General features: G+C 33.2%; 4 protein-coding genes across 5 annotated transcripts in view; 2 read left to right on the forward strand and 2 right to left on the reverse strand.

Annotated features, from left to right (window-relative positions):
• Nucleotides 1-1,139: 1,139 nt before the first annotated feature.
• Nucleotides 1,140-16,968, forward strand: part of LOC132036015 (protein ANTHESIS POMOTING FACTOR 1) — a 29,221-nt gene continuing 13,392 nt past the window's right edge. The window contains exons 1-2 of one of the 2 annotated variants that reach the window (XM_059426234.1): nt 1,140-1,149; nt 15,198-15,341. In XM_059426234.1, the coding sequence (XP_059282217.1) occupies nt 15,270-15,341 (72 nt within the window). In that variant the 5' untranslated portion in view covers nt 1,140-1,149; nt 15,198-15,269. Of the gene's footprint in view, nt 1,150-15,125; nt 15,342-16,968 lie in introns of those variants that run through there. The other variant, XM_059426236.1, reaches the window with a different exon arrangement.
• LOC132037135 (uncharacterized) lies at nt 3,555-4,338 on the forward strand. Its single transcript, XM_059427594.1, has 2 exons — nt 3,555-3,890; nt 4,025-4,338. The coding sequence occupies exons 1-2, from the start codon at nt 3,602-3,604 to the stop codon at nt 4,336-4,338; spliced, it is 603 nt and encodes a 200-aa protein (XP_059283577.1). The 5' UTR covers nt 3,555-3,601.
• On the reverse strand, nt 8,148-9,878 carry LOC132037173 (uncharacterized). Its single transcript, XM_059427642.1, has 3 exons — nt 8,943-9,878; nt 8,734-8,847; nt 8,148-8,646 (listed from the first exon to the last, which is right to left on the reverse strand). Exons 1-3 carry the CDS (start codon nt 9,045-9,047, stop codon nt 8,512-8,514), a joined length of 354 nt encoding a protein of 117 aa, XP_059283625.1. The 5' UTR covers nt 9,048-9,878; the 3' UTR covers nt 8,148-8,511.
• On the reverse strand, nt 10,480-11,832 carry LOC132037137 (uncharacterized). Its single transcript, XM_059427595.1, has 3 exons — nt 11,349-11,832; nt 11,047-11,279; nt 10,480-10,578 (listed from the first exon to the last, which is right to left on the reverse strand). Exons 1-3 carry the CDS (start codon nt 11,383-11,385, stop codon nt 10,480-10,482), a joined length of 369 nt encoding a protein of 122 aa, XP_059283578.1. The 5' UTR covers nt 11,386-11,832.

A 16,968-nucleotide genomic window follows, 5' to 3' on the forward strand; every position in this document is an offset into this window, starting at 1 on the left:
GGGTTCGGTCGAACCCACGCCCGAAGGGCTAGCTCCGCCCCTGCCTCTAGGTAAATAACTCAACCTTTAATCAAATGCACCATTTAATCTCGTAGTAGCATGGGTTTCAGTCTATGTTGCTCGGACTCGGCTACGGGTGTCGGATATGGGTACGGATCTAGGGGTCGGATTCGTCATGATCTAAATTGTAAGATTCGTGGGTACGGGTGCGGAATTCGGCAAATAAAAATTCAAAATTCTAAAAATAGAGTTATAAAACCTAAATTATGAGATATTATGTGGAGAACTTGAGGAGAAAATATTGATCAAGAGGATAATCTCGGAAGGAGATAAAAGGAAAAGTAATGACATATAAATATCTATAGACACGTTATTCCATTTTCTTCAATTTCACCATAGCTTTTGTTCTGATACATAAATCATTGAATTTGTCGGAATTTCTTCCTTGATTTTGGTCAAAGTATCCAAAATTGTTTGACCAGATTGGGTACGGATCCCACATCCATACCCACACCCATGTCGTGTCGACACAGGTGCGGCATCGAAAGTGAAGAGTCCGAGCAACATAGGTTTCAGTAGTTAATATTATACCAATTTTAAAAAATATATAAATAAAAAATCTAGTCTTACGGAGAGATCATGGGTTCATGTGCTCCAAATTTTGTACACAAATTCGCTCCTGGATGTGTGTATGTGTGTGTGTGTGTGTGTGTTTTCTTTAAAAAGATCTGAACAACATTGTATGAAGATAATCCCGCGTGCATGGCTCAACGACATTAAAGGAGACATAACAAAATAAATTTCATCAAAATTCTTTTCCACGCATGATCTGTAAAAGAATGATGAAATAGATGTTCAACAAATTCGTTAAACTGACAATTTGTCAGATTTATTCACTAAGACATTGCCAACCTCACATTTGAACAGCTGATGTACAAAACTCAAATGCGTCATCCCTGAGATATCAAGTGATGTTTTCATCATGGGTAGTAAAGTACACGCTACATTCTTTTTTCTTTAACTAATGTTGTATCCCATTGATTTTTTTTATTTTTTTTTAATGAGGCAACTATCAGTGTGTGTCACAAGATATTGTGTGTACTCTCTTTCTTTCACTAGAATTTTCTTCCCACAAAAATGTTTTTTCTAATAAGATTTTTAACGAGACACATTATTGATTAATGGGCATCCAGGGGGGAGTCTTGTAACCTTAATATAATAATAAATGTTCATAACTTTCACATCTCCATAATCTCCTCCCTGATCTCAATGGTTAATTTCATGTTTAAGACCACCTTCATAACCTCCTCCATAATTTCAATGGTTAGTGCCATATTTAAGACTTTGTTTTTGTAACCTTCTATGTAATACTATAAATAGCGGCATGAAAAGTGATATGACGCACTTGATGAAATAAAACATTTTCTTTATTTTGCTCTATGTATTCTTATCAATTCTCTTGTGTTATTGCTTCTTATCTTTTATTTCATAAGAGCAAAAACTTAAAATACTAGAAAGTGGAAAACATAGCTCTCCTTCCCAAAATGTATCTTGAAATTTAGTGAAGTGTATTGTCTTATACTCCTGTACTCTTTGATTTATTTGTTTCTCATCATAAGCTGCACAATTGAAAGGCGACATTCCTTCGAAATAGCGAAAAATAAATAAATTAAAAGGGTGTCATATAAATTGAAAATGGAGGGAGTAATAAATAAGAAAATTACTTACTTTTCAAGGAAAATATTTTTCGTCGTACCAAACACACCCTTAGGGATCATTTTCTTCAAATACAAGTTATATATTGATTGTATAATGCGTAACCGTGTATGAATGCTAATGCAGGGATTAGTAATGTAGAGATTGCAATGTAAATTATTTGTTGTATTAAAGAAAGTAAAACTTACATAAATAGCTACCTTTTAGTGGCTTATAACAAGAAATAGCTATAAAATTGTTATTTACTAAGCATAGCTGGTTTTTGTCATAAAACGCGTGTATTTCATTTTGATGAAATATAGTGAAATACAGGAAACGGACGACACTGGTGAGTAAAATTAAGCCCTATTTATGGAAAAGATTTTTTTTTTTTAAATTCAGGGATTCAGTTTAAATCTTCCCATTAATCACGCGTAACAAATGTTCTTCCATAACAGCTTACGTATCTCTCTCCACTTTTATCACAATCAAAACTTTTTTAATTCAAAAAATACTAAAGATCTAAAAATCTTTTTGAGCTCTGTTTTCTTCATTCGAATTCTTCAAAAGCAAGTTGAAATACACTCAATAAGATACGAACGAGTGTATATATGGAATTTTAGTGAAGATCAGATTTGTATTTCAGATTCTACAAAAGGTATGTTTCAAATTTTCAATGATTTGTGTGAGATTGTTTTTTGATTCAATTTTCTGTGATTGGAACGATGATTTTTTTTTTCCAATGCAGTCACTGTTCTTCTAGTTTTGTTGAATTATCAAAACGAAACATGTCAAGCATAACAACAGTGATCAGACACTCCGGTTTTTGGAATGAACAGAATTGCTTTGTTAATTACAAACTAGACGCAGTTGTCTTCAAAGATTATTGTTCATACGGTGATTTGGTTGAAACTATAGCAATTCAGTTAGGTGTTGATATTAGCAGGAAAACGATATCAATAAAGTATGTTGTTGAAGGAGACAATATGCCAATGGAAATACGCAACGATATGGGAGTAAGGGTGTATGTTGAGCTTAAGAGAGAAAACAGGGGATTTGAAACATATCCGTTGTGCGTTAGCATAACTGATAATGATCTTGAGAATTTTGTGTCCAGCGAATCTGCAGTTGGAGACGATATATTTCAACTTGAATTTAATGATTATATGCATGCTATGGACGTAGTTGATTCAAATGATTTGGATGCGTCGGATTGTGCTAAGGCTGTTGTTTTATTTGAAAACAACGATAACTTGATAATTTCGAACAAGGAACATAAGGATGTTTTTGTTGATCAAATCTACAAAGACAAGGACACTCTGAAGAATGTTATGGCGAATTATGCAATTCGCAAAAGATTCAATTTCAGGACAGAGAGGTCGAATGCCATAAGGTATGTTAGTCCGAAAAACTATGAAATACATTGAAATATACTATGAAATACATTGAAATAATGTGACATAAACTGTTGTAGTGACATTATATTTCAGTTGGATTTAATTAAATATATTGAAATATGAGCTGTTTGTATGATTTAATTCCATTATGTAACCATTTCAGTATATAAAAGCAATGTATTTAGGATTGTGTATGTGTTTGAAACTTCAATCTGACTGTTCTTTTTTTGTATTGGTTTATGTAGTTACACTCTGGTATCTTTGTTCAACTGATTGTCATTGGAAATTCAGAGCTTCAAGTATTGCGAACTCTGAAATGTTCAGAGTGAGATCTTTTCATGACGAACATACGTGTCCATTGAAGGACAAAGTGTATTCCCAAAGGCAAGCAACAAGTTGGTTGATTGGGGCGTCAGTTGTTAAGCCAAAAATAGCAAATCACAAGAGGAAATACACCTGGTGATATAGTAGACGACGTAAAAAATGAGTATGGCGTTGATGTTTCTTATATGACGGCCTGGAGGGCTAGAGAAAAGGCAATGAATGAATTAAGAGGGGAACCAACAGAGTCATACAAGAAGTTACCGGGATATGTGTACATATTGGATAAAACATTCCCTGGATCACATGTGATATTGCACAAATCACAACAAAATGAGTTCTTGTATTTGTTTATAGCACTTAAAGCGTTCATAAAAGGCTTCGAGTGTTGTAGACCAATAGTTGTAGTAGACGGTTCCCACCTTAAAACTACATATAACGGTACTTTTGTATCAGCCAGCACGTTGGATGGTGCAGGTAGGTGCCAACATGTTTAAATACATTTTTTTCTGCTTTTGATATATTTCGTTATATTTCATTCTAGTTCCAGTGTATTTTCAATATGATTTATGCTATATTTCACTGTAAATACACAAAACATGTTCGTGCAGGTAATATTCTACCATTGGCATATGGTGTGATAGATTCAGAGAACGATAAGTCTTGGACCTGGTTCTTTGAGCAGTTCAAACAAGCTTATGGGAATAGGGATAACATGTGTGTTGTATCAGACAGATATGAGAGCATGATTAAGGCGGTGTCTAGCGTATATCCAACTGTGCCACATTTGGCGTGCATATGGCATTTATGGAAAAATGTGACCGCGAAATATAAGTCGAATGGTGAAGTATTGAGTCCTGTATTCTATGCACTTGTAAAAGCATACACACGACAGCCGAGTTTGATAAGGCATGGAGAAGATTGAGAAGGTTGATTTTTGGGTAAAGAGTACTTGGAGGATCTTGGAAGGGAAAAGTGGGCTCGTTGTATTCACCCGTTAACGAGGATGGACAATGACCTCAAATATAGCCGAATGTATTAATGGAAAATTGGTAGCGACAAGGAGTTGCACAATTTTCGATTTTCTTGAAGAAGTGAGGAAGATGTTTGGGAGATGGAATTGCACTAATAGGAGGAACGGTACATACACATTCATAACACTTGGAAAAGCATTCCAAAGAATTATTATCAATAAACGAATGTAAATCTCTACGTATGACGGTATGTTACTGTTTTATTTTGTTGAAGTCTGCCTACATATATTTCAATATATTTCAGTATATTTTAGAAGGTATTTAAGTAATTCTGTTTGGATTGTATATTTCCATGTATTTCATATTACTTATCGTTGTTAATATTCAATGTATTAAATCGACACATTTCTTCTTGATTAGGTTGAACCATCAACTTGAATATGTGTATACGTAAATGATGAGGCAAGGCGTTTCATAATTGATCTTAAAAAGAAAACATGCGGTTGCGGATGTTCCAAATGGACGAGATACCATGTCCACATGTACGTAAGAGTAAAATTTATATTGAAGAGTAAAAGTCTTATGCACGATGAATATTGCTCGGACCTATTCAAACCAAAGACGAGATTAAGACGTATGATGTGCTTGGTGGATCCTACTTGCTAATGAGCCACGAGAGTGAGTGGAATATTCCCAAACACGTATGCGATGAAGTTGTTTTTCCATCAAGATACAATTGTTTTTTTTTCTCAGAGACAAGAGACCCCCAGGAAGGCCAAAGAAGAAGCGAGATAAACCATTAATGGAGACGATGATTGGTAGACATAGTAATGCTTGTAGTACTTGAGAATGTCTTGGTCACAATAGGCATTCTTGTTCTAGTGAGCCCCATAAGAAGTAGATGTTTAGTTTGTAAGTTTGTTTTTTTTTTTTTTAAAAAAAAAAGACTTATCCCCAAAATATTAAATAAAGAAATTTTTGGTTCATCGTTGTATTCTGCATTTTTTGACCTTTATTTTCATAATAATATTGCATACAATTCGGTGTTAACGGATGTTAAAATGAATAAATACGTATTAACTTAGAACAATACAATGAAATATGAGTGAAATGTTTAAGAAATATTAAGTTGCATTAGGCCTATATACACAGGAATACAATGAAATATATCAGAAACTGTTTCATAAAAAATGCAGAGTGGGTATATACATTGAAATACACCATAAAGCTGTTTTCATTAAACAATAAATATAAATATGGGAGGCTGAATCAAAAAATAGTCGTGATAGAAATTAGTTAAGTCATTGATGAAAAAACACTGCAATTTGTCAACTAGAATACATTGAAATACACCAGAAGTATTACAGTTCACCTGAAATAATTTGTCCAATTGTAGAGTGGGTATATACGTTGGAATATATTGAGATACACCAGAATCTGTTTTCATTAAACGATAAATATAAATATGGGAGGCTTAAGCAAAAAATAGTCGTGAAAGAAATTAGTTAAGTCATTGATGAAAAAACACTGCAATTTGTCAATTCTTAACAAAACAACACAACAAAATGTACAAAATTGGTCAGCAAAACAATACTGTGAAAACGATTCAACATTAAACCCTAGTGGACTAATCAACAACTACTGTGTCGACCGCGTTGTAATCCATGGCAGGCCTAACTGGTCTTGGCGGCAGTTCATTGTCACTGAAGGCATTCAAATCAGCCTTTTGCCATCCGTATTCCCATAGTAATGCCCCGTATCTATTACGTAGTGATTAACGTCAATTTCAGATGGAATGCCTCGTCCATAACAAAAGTATTCAGCAAATGCGGCAACATACACACCACAATCACGAAAATGAAAAAAAAATGATTATTGGTTGAGAATTAAAAAAAAAAATGGAACTATGATGTTGAAATACATACACATGCGATTTTGTGATCAAAACCTGAGAGCTTGTTGTGGCAAGTCGTTCACATACATGACATCAAAGTCATCGATGTAAAAGCATGTTGTTTGCCCTTGTATGATGGGTGGTTAATCCAATCGATGTTTTTTTTTCTCGTAAAATCCGGACAAATGTAGATGATGTGGCAATAGGGTAGCTATCTTGCGTATTTCGCTTCTAACAACGACATCATGACCCGGCGGCTCGGTATGAGTTGTAGATGTACAGACGCCTGCACGTAAAAGAATAGTACATCAGCTCAGTTAATAGGTTGTTTAATGAATTTAAAAAAAAAAAGTAGGAATACTGTCGATGAATGGCACTTGGGTTTTGACAATCAAGATCCAGTGATTTTCCTCTTTGATGTTGACAGGGATGAGTACACAATCAACTGTATGCCATGGCACATTAGCCAGCATCCTATGCCCGTTAATGTACTCGCATATTTCGTTCTCCGAACTGGCAACACTACTGGTCCCCTCCGGATTAGCATATGCACGATGAATTTCATCAATTTTGGAGAAGAACATACAGAACGGTTGTGAATTTAAAATTGTTATCCTTGTCGTACTTGCCTTTCTTCCGCAAGTAGTAAAAAATGACATCAATATGCTGATAAAAAAAATGAAATAATTTTAATGCATATTGGTAAAATTAAATTTCGTACGGACGTTGTGTGATAGAAAAACTAAAAAGCTAAGTTTAATGCATATTGGTATTCTTGAGAAATATGCGAGGTTGAATGAAGAAATACATAGAAATACGGGGAAATACAGAGAAATACATAGAAGGAATATAGAGAAATATGCTTTAAAAAACAGATAGATAGACAACTGTAAAATTAAGGAATAAAAAGGAAATGGGAAATATAGCACCTCATCATTCCAAGACTGGCCATTCATCGATAAGAGATAGAACCAGTTTTTGTCATCAACATGTAACACACCAAAATTGAAGCCAAAGTTGATGTCATCTGGATCCAAAGCTTGCTTATTCTTTTTGTAACGGCTTTCCTTGCCCTTTCTAAATATCAACAATCAGTTATTTTCAATGTAAACAGTTTACTTTGCTAAATGAATATATAAATTAAAAAGGTAAATACGTTTAAACTTACTTTTTATCATGCCTTAGAAGCAGATCCTGTTCGAGCCAATTCCGGTATTGTTGAATAAGCGAAGTATTTCGGGGGCCATTAATTGGATCTTCAACAAATGGATGCTTCTTTTTAAAAATGGAAGGTGTGTGGTCTTGAACAGAAGCACGCGAGAGTCGTAATTAGTCATGTAAGGTGGTAAGCGAAGTATTTACTAGGTTTGACTATCCTAGTTGGAATAACATCTTGTTGAGCAATTACAACTTCCGCATTAATCACAGCCTCTTGTATTCCTTTGTCAGCGGACATTACTGGCATAACAAATCCTTTGTTACCCGTTTGATGAAACACAGAGAATCCTGACGAACCTATTTGGCTTGGTAACATTTCGTCGAGGATCAACCATTGTGACTTAGTAATGTTGTCATCGAACACAGGTGGGGTCTCTAAAATTGAATGATCGGTGATGTCCCCGGCTTGTAATCCCGCACTTTTACGGTACACGAGTTTCTAGAGGCAACTCAACGAGCATCTCTGCGACCATTCCCTAAAAAAAAAAAAAAAAATTTAATATATGTTAAATATAGCAGTATCTTGAAAGATCTATAAGATTGAATGTAAAATTTACCTCTGTTGAGTTGAAAGATCCTTCATCCGCCCGATTAATATCTTCAGTTGAAGATTTACCTGTATATGCTCTTTAAATTTCCGCCGGTCACTACAATATCCTGAACTTCCTCATGTAACATTGGTGCAACACCCTTTGGAATAAGGAAAAATCAAAATTTAAAACAAAATCATAACATAAAAATATAAGGGTGGAAAATTACTAAATACACAGAAATACAGTCAGGAGTAGACTGATTTTGTGGGGGTAGAAATACATAGAAATACAGTGACATACAAAAAAATAGAGAAGTTTATCAGTGAAATACAAACGAAACGCCATAAAATACAAAAGTTTGTAAAATAGAAAATACCGAGGAAAACATAACTTTAAAATTATAGACTGGAACATGGCAACCATTTGTGCATGCAATGCACAACAACATAACTTTAAAAGATGGATTTCACGTCACAAACTCATTTTACCTTATTTGAGTCATCATCATGTTTCGGCGGAGATGTTTGAATGGTAGAATCATGACGTAAGTTTTCTTCAGGCGTTAATTGTAGCCCAGCATCAGTTTGATGTACCGGCGTCTCACTATCAGCCGCCTTTGCATGAAAAAAATGAATTAATATTAATTGTATTTCGCGATAAGGGTCTAAAATGTTTGTTCAATTCCTATTTCACACATTTACCTTGTCCACAGAATTGTTCCCCTTGATTGCTTCAAATAGCTTCTTGAAGTTGTCATCCATGAAAGTTCGAAGATTGGACAACTCAGTGCCAATACTTGTGAACTCACCAACGACCTAATATTTAAACAAAAACAGTAAATCAATTTGTCAACAAACATTAAATTAAATACACCAAAAAAGATTTTTGTTTCGTAACTAAAATCACTTACTGATTCCTTGAAAACTTGAAAATCTTTCCTTAGCAATTGCATTTCATCTTTCATAGAGGCAGTAGGGACATGACGTAAATTTGGGGTGTTTTGGGGTCGATTCATTTGTTCATTCAACTTTGGTGAACGGACTTGTAAAATAGGCTTTTGAGCAACCTTTTGATCCTTGTGACTCTTCTTTAAAGCTGTCTGTGGTTCGGTGTGGATTTGTTGTTTCTTTGATGTGGAAGCTGTTGCAGGAAGTTGTTTGCGTCTCTTTGAAGGTGGAGAATCTGTCTGATTCGTCCGTTGTTATTGTTTACCCTTAGAAAGGTGGGGGGAGTAGTTCTGAAATCATCATACTCATCCACTGGCATATCTGTGACTTGGGTACCTTCATGGGCATCAACTGAGACATTTTTGTCTACTGTATCTCGACAGACAACAACATCGGGCAATTGGAGGCTCTCTAACTCCTTTGCTAGTGGGGATTGTATTTGCAAATGTACAGCTCTGAGGAAGAAACAAATAAATAACAGCTTAGTGTGTTATAAAAATAGTCACACTTACATTATGAATAATGAAATACAGGGAAATATTATGAAATGTACAACCCAAAATAGTTACATTGTGATAAAGGAAATACACAGAAATATAATGAAATGCAAAAAATCAGGAAAAAAACCACCAGAAAGCAAAAATACGACAAGTAGATCAGTGGAGTACAAATAAAATCAGTAAGGCATAATTGCAAAATAAAATGCTATGAAAAACATAAAAATAAGTTAGAGTGTTCGAATATTACCGAATGTTTGTCGTCTCTAAAAATGCCTTCCATCAAAATATTGTATTTTGGCTGACTGTCAATGAACCTCCAATTCGACATTCGTGGAATGGAATTTCCGGATTTAAGAGCGAGATACGATGGAACTCTTGAACAACACTCATAAAGCCAAACTTGCATAGCGGTGGCATCCCATGGATCCTATATCTTGTGTTGTGGCGAATACTTCTTCTTGATGCTTCTAATCAACTCGGTAAAGGCTTCTTTGCCCATGGATAATCTACATACCTTCCATCCTCAACCACTTCAAAATGAACCCTTGGTATATTCGTTTTCCTAGGCTCGCCGCAAAAGATGTATGTATTTATAAAAAAACGAATTGCAAACTTAACGAGCGTCCTCATCATTATCTCCCACACTTATTCTTAAAGCAATCAATCAACTCCAATCTTTTTTCTCTTACTTTACTCCTAGTTCCACCAAAATAATCAACCATAATCCTATTCGGTTTTCCTCATCGTATGTAAATTGACCTTATTTTAGATTTAGCTACACAATTTAGCCCGCTCGTAAGGGCAATTTCTCTCATGGTAAATTGCAATACGGGACCATTTATATCAATTGTAAAGCAATCAGAAGTGCTCTCCTTGAGCTCTCTTACCATGAAGCACCTAAAAATTTGTGCTTGAACCTCCGAGTCTTTGCATTCGAATTTCCCAAATATTGTCTTGGAAAAGATCTCTAAAAATTATGGAACGCAGTTGTGTGTGTGTGTTATAGCTTACTCTTGAGATCTTTGAACACCTCGATATTCGTGTACCGTTGCATCGATGGAGACTCTTCAGGATGACTCTTAACATAGAATTTAGTTTCCTAAAATAAAAATGCAACACTAAGTTAAGACAGAAACATTTGTATAAAACATAGACACAGACAGCAAAATTAACACATATATATACAACAAAAATATACACACAAAAAAAAAATTGCATAAGACAACTAACACAGCTTTTAAAATAAATAAGTACAGAATAGTAAACATGCGTACTTGTGAAAAATATATAGAAATATAATGAAATACAGTTAACTACGAACACAGCTACCACAGTTATGTTGTATATGATATAAACTACAGTTGATGCACATATACTCTTTATTATATACACAGAAATATACTGAATTGCATATCCAATTATGTTGAAATATACAGAAATATAGTGAAATACAAAACAACAAAATCGAAAAAATTCATCAATACCTGAATTGCATATCCAATTATGTTGAAATATACAGAAATATAGTGAAATACAAAACAAAAAAATCAAAAAAATTCATCAATACCTGTTCATCCTCTTCCAGATCTACATCTTTAACAACCTTTTTACCCTTAACATCGGAAAAAGGCTTGGTTACTTTTCTCTTATTTTGTTGAGCAACTTTAGAACCTTTTTTGACTGATACATCATCTTTTCGCTTGCTCGGTTTTGCAACTTCAGTTGGTTGAAGTTGACGCATCCTTGATGGGTCATGTATCTTCTTGCTTCTTCTCTCAGCAGCAATTTTAGCAGATTCTCCTGCAATTGCAAGTTGTTGTTGTGAAAATCCCAAAGAGAAACTAGGACCATCATAAACATCAGGACTACCTCGAGTATTACTGCTTGGAGTATCTCTTTCCGCCATTAAAATGGAGAATTGGATCTTGTTTTAAACACTCTAACAATGGCTGAAAACGAGAAAAAAAAAAAAAAAAAAGGAATGAAAAGAAACAAAGAAAACGATGAAAATATAAGAATAAATATAGAGAAATACAACAAAGAAAGTAAAAATATTCTAATAAATTATCGAAATTCGTTACCTATACTGTGTGGGTAACGATTAAGGAAGATGGAATCATGCTAATAATGATGATAGATAATGGGTGTATAATACGGTTGAACATATTGAAGATGGGAGAGAAATTAATTTGAAAAGAGAAGAGATTGGGAGTTATTGGGAAACATGGGCCGTAAGTTTAGGGGAAATACAGACGGCTTGTAGATCAGTTACAACTGGTAATTTTGAAATTAATTTAAGCTACTAAAAATAAATAAAATAAAAGGTAGCTATTATTAATAAATAAGTCTTAGAGGTAGTATGTCCAGTAAAATTTCCTTAAAGAAACTAGTTCTGAAGAACACGAGGTTGTTTTAGTCATTGTACTTGGTTTGATTCATGTATTGCTAATACATGTATTCTTATTCTACATTATATCCTGCATAAAATAATACAAACGATAACTTACGTGTATTATTTCAGGAGAAAATCAAAATAAAAACCAAACAATGCATAAAATAATGATGAAGTTTCTACAATGATTAATTTCTTCTACCAGCCAGTCAAACAACATATAAAACAATATTGAATTATTTACAAGGATTAACCACTCATATCAGCCAACCAAACGGTCCTTAGAGTTACTTCATTTCTCAAAAAAATGGTAGGGGTAAAATACTTTTTGTCTCTTAGTTATTGAATTTTTTTTATTTTAGTTTGTTGTGATATTTGCCTAAAAACGACAAACAACAACATATCCAATGTAATTTCATAAGTGGGGTCTGGGGAGGGTAGAGTGTACGAAGATCTTACCCCTACCTTGGGAGGTAGAGAGACTGTTTTCGATAGACTCTTGGCTCAGAATAAAGCAATAACAAAGCAGGTCAAATTTGGAAAAAGGAACAGTAACTATACCAAAATAGTAGAATGTGTGTTCTTTGTCCTTTCAAGTAGAAAATATATTATATTTGAACTTTTCCTTAATAACTTTGACACTACTTCATCGTTGTCGGTATATAAGATTTACTGAGTACATCTACTTTCTGTACTCATATTATACTTGCTGCACTCTTTGTGATGCAGATTTAGTTCCGAGCACGAATGAATTCCGTGGAGCTATCTAAGTCTGAGGCTTTGATTTCCGGAGATTCGGATGAGTTGCCTGGCTAAGCTGCAATGTCATCCTCTCTCTATCCCTTTTATGTGTTTCTGTCTTTCTTTATGTTTTTCCAGAACATGTATTGGTCATTTTAGACTTGTATTATTACTCTTAGTAGCTCTTGTACATATGACACCAGTCTTAAATGGTCTTTTGTTATTTCCGCACTTTGTTTATTAATAAAAGTCTTGATTTTAGATATTATTGCGTTATCACTTACTTTCCGCTTAATTAACTTAATGAATTGATTAAATCAATTGTCGTTGGTTCTCCTATCGGATGAGAATAGGTACCTTCACGGCTATTAAATTTGGGTCGTGACAGAAATCATGACAACCATGGTGAGTAAATGAATACGAGCAAAGGAATTAAAAGTGCAACTTCAATAATTAAAGATGAAATATACTTAGTCAGTTATGCAAAGGGATTAAAAGTGCAACTTCAATAATTAAAGATCAAATATACTTAGGAGCCGTTTGGACATGAGATGAAATCATGTTTGGACATGCAATTTGGATTTCTCAAGTTGCAATTTTTTTTATAAATATAAAAACCCCACAAGTTGTAAAACCATCAAAATTTTCCCAATTCTTATATAATCTACCAAATGAGTAAATCATAATTCATAATAAAATTAATACGATATTAGAAGGTCTTTCTAAAAAATACAACATCAATTGATCAAACTTTAGTTTAATAAAAAGGGAAATTTAAGATGAATAGTAATGTAACTACTCTTTAATATAATCCTCCCACATGGTATGACCAATCTCTTCATGTCGAGCATGCATTTCCCGGTTGGTAAACATGATCGGTAAATATATCTACCAACTTATGGGTCTTTTTTTTACAAAATATAAACGTATGGGTCAAATTTTATATTTATATTGTTTGAAATCATGATTTCAAATTCCAAATCATGCCTTTTTGGATGATTTGGGATTTCATGTCATGAGATGAAATCGCATGTCCAAACGCTAATTTCATCACATGAGATGAAATCGCATGTCCAAACGCCTACTTAGTCAGTTATTATAAGGACTAAGAATTAAAATTTGTGAATCATTGAGGGACCACAAGTGCTAGTTATCATCGTCCGTCCATTAAAAAAAAAAAAAGGTGGGCCCCATACTAAACAACACCAAATAATATAAAAAAAAAAAGAAAGTGAAATCCACCATCTCCAAACTCATAGAAAAAAAAGTGGACCCCATATTAACAAAATCAAGCAATATCCAAAAAAAAAAAGTGAACCCCATATTAAAAAAACAAACAATAGAAAAAAAAAAGTGCAGACTTTGTATTCGTAGCAAACATTAATATAATAAAGTTTTAGACACGAAGCACAAACTACAATGTTATATTAATCGTGTTTTGAATATATATATATGTATGTATAGTGCAAACTAATAATGTCCCAAAAAAAAAAGTGCACTCCATATTAAAAAATCAAATAATATTCATATAATTTTCAAAGTATCCCATTAAGTCAATAATGATGGATTTATTGCCACATGCACATCAATTCATTAGTGAGAGCAAATGAAATTATTGTACAGCAAAAAACCTGGACCCCATATTATTACTTTTCTTCAAAAGGTTAAGTAGCCAAACCATACAATTTTTTTTTTTTTTATATTAGCCTGAGATCTAATCTAGATATTGAATTGTTGTATTTGCTATTCCGCCATGTCATTTATTTGTTATGTTTACTAAAATAAATATACTTAAAATATTTATATTTTAAAATAAGATAGAATTTAATTACTTTTTCATTTTTATTCTTACTTTAATAAATGTGAAAAGAGATTAATATCGTAAAAAAAAAAAATATCAAATGGAGATCAAATAATGAATAAGGTAAATTAGTCAAATTATAATTCTAATCGATGTTTTCTTAAAAAACCATGCAAAAGACAACATGACAAGTAAAATGAGCTAAACCCGAGGATATTTACCAAAAATTAAAAAATAGTATTTCTTCGTTTAAATAGAAAATCAATTTCTACTTTGTTTCGTTTTAAACATGTAAAATTAATTTAATAATTTGAATTAGAATTATCCAAATCAAAAGTTGATAAAAAATAATAAGTATTTTACACCTTTAAATTAATCGAATTAAAATTGAAAGTATCAACTGATGCTAAATATTGCTATTATTTTATATCAAAGAAAAAAAAATAGTTTCCTTTTAAAAAAATCTTCTCTTTTAAAAAATATTAATAAATTTTTGCTGATTTTGTATTCGTAGCAAACACTAATATAATAAAGTTTTAGATACAGAGCATAAACTACAATATTATATTAGTCGTATTTTGAACATAGTACATATATATATATATAATCACTATTCAAACACAACTACATATACATAAATACACTATAATCTAAAATATTGGGCCCGTGTGCGGCGCTGGCATGGGCCGTCTAGTAAGATATATACACAAAATCTCCTCTTTAAAAGTGGTCAAACAGTCGATGACTAGAGTTGACCTCTCCCTCCCATATCAAGGTTTTTCTGTTTTTGCTTATAAAAACCCTATAAGCATAAAAAGGCGTTAATTTCTGATTGAAGTTTCTTTGTACAAGAAAGATGACGTCACTGTCAGAGATCACTGATGACATTGTTAGTAGCATGACTGTAGGAGCCGTCTTCTCTGATTTTGTGAGTTTCTCCTCTATATATACATACAGATTTGTGTGTGTGTGTATATATATACACATGTATAATAGTAGTACTTTCTTTGTCCCAATTAATGTGGAAGTGTTTGACTGGGTACAGAGTTAAAGGAAATAATAGAAGACTATTGAAATTTGTGTTCGAAAGAAATCATAGAAATTTGGGTTACTAGAAATTACTTATTAAGGGTAAAAAGAGAATTTAAAGTTGAATTGTTACAAAATATAGAAATGTGTCATTTTTTTTGGGACGGATTAAAATGGTATGAGTGTCACATTAATTGGGATGGAGGGAGTATTTGTTTTTAAGTTGAAAATTGTATTTGGAAATTGGAGTTGTGTTTGGACATGAAAATAAATTGGAGTTTTTTTTTTTTTTTTTTTTTTTGGGAATTTTTGTGAGTGTTGTGGACTGAAAATTGTTAAATTTGAACAAAAAGCAGTACCCCTTCTGTCCAAATTTGTACGATACTTTTTGTTTTTCGAGAGTCAAATTAAAAAATCTTTGACCGCGATTAATTTGTATGCCCTTTAAATATATTAAATTGTTAATTATTGTGATTTATAATATTTTTTATATAGTTTCCAAATATGTAAATTATTTTCTACAACATTTGAAGATTGTATGTCCAAATTCACAGTCCAAATAAAGAAGTTTGACTCTTGAAATCCCAACTATGTCATATAAATTGAGATAGAGGGAGTACTTGCTTTCAAGTTGAAAATGGTATCTGGAAATTGGAGTTGTGTTTGGACATGAATACAAATTGGAATTGTTTTTTGAATTTTTGTGAGCGACTTGGAATAAAATTGTCAAAGCAGCTTTTTGGAGTTTTTCAAATTCTGGAATTCAACTTCAATTGAATTCCGGAAAATTGTAACAATTCTATGTCCAATCAGTTTTCCGAAATAAATTCCGGAAAAGAGAAAACTATCAACGGGAACTATATAAATAAGAGGGTTGACAAGCATGCCATTATAAATAATGGCCTGCTTATCAAAGACCTGATACATGTGAATTTTTAACACACTTCTCTACATGATCTTACTCGATTTTGGGGAAAGGATATTCAATCTTTTTTACCTAATAGTAATGGAACATTGTTAAGCAGAAGTACAAGGGCTAGTTTAGGAAAGAGCTATTAGCACATTCACTGGCAAATATAGAATATAAATATCGAATATCAAAGATTGGATTATTATTATCATTAGTTTTTGGTGTGGCATCTGTGGTGTCTGGGTTGCACCCAAAAGTGTGTGGCCTAGTGGTCAATGAAGTGGATTGAAAACCATTAGGTCTCAGGTTCAACTTCCAGCAGAGACAAAAAACACTAGAAACACTAGGTGATTTATTCCTATCTATCCTAGCCTTGGTGGATAGAGTTACCTGAAACCTGTTGCTTGTGGGAGGTGATAGGTATCCCGATAAATTAGTCGAGGTGTGCGCAAGCTGGCTCGAACACCACGGTTATCAAAAAAAAAAAAAGATATCATGGTGTCTGGGTTATGCTGTTCGCACCAGGGCTGGCCACCAGGGCTGGAGCAGGTGCATCCATGGCAAGTGTTGTACCTGGGAGATCCAAACTGTTGTTACTCCAATGGCTGGAACTACA

Source organism: Lycium ferocissimum, chromosome 11 (genome assembly GCF_029784015.1).
Source record: "Lycium ferocissimum isolate CSIRO_LF1 chromosome 11, AGI_CSIRO_Lferr_CH_V1, whole genome shotgun sequence".
Lineage (NCBI taxonomy): Eukaryota > Viridiplantae > Streptophyta > Magnoliopsida > Solanales > Solanaceae > Lycium > Lycium ferocissimum.

What these genes read in the sequence shown, in the direction of transcription:
- LOC132037137 (XM_059427595.1), bottom strand. Translation starts at nt 11,385, where the DNA reads ATGGCGGAAAGAGATACTCCAAGCAGTAATACTCGAG. An exon ending in TCCAAGCAGTAATACTCGAG is followed by an intron (nt 11,280 to 11,348) that starts GTAGTCCTGATG and finishes TTGCAATTGCAG; the next exon opens with GAGAATCTGCTAAAATTGCT. An exon ending in ATCTGGAAGAGGATGAACAG is followed by an intron (nt 10,579 to 11,046) that starts GTATTGATGAAT and finishes TTTTTATTTTAG; the next exon opens with GAAACTAAATTCTATGTTAA.
- LOC132037135 (XM_059427594.1), top strand. Translation starts at nt 3,602, where the DNA reads ATGACGGCCTGGAGGGCTAGAGAAAAGGCAATGAATGAATTAAGAGGG. An exon ending in CAGCACGTTGGATGGTGCAG is followed by an intron (nt 3,891 to 4,024) that starts GTAGGTGCCAAC and finishes ATGTTCGTGCAG; the next exon opens with GTAATATTCTACCATTGGCA.
- LOC132037173 (XM_059427642.1), bottom strand. Translation starts at nt 9,047, where the DNA reads ATGAATCGACCCCAAAACACCCCAAATTTACGTCATGTCCCTACTGCC. An exon ending in TTCAAGTTTTCAAGGAATCA is followed by an intron (nt 8,848 to 8,942) that starts GTAAGTGATTTT and finishes TTTAAATATTAG; the next exon opens with GTCGTTGGTGAGTTCACAAG. An exon ending in GGAACAATTCTGTGGACAAG is followed by an intron (nt 8,647 to 8,733) that starts GTAAATGTGTGA and finishes TTTCATGCAAAG; the next exon opens with GCGGCTGATAGTGAGACGCC.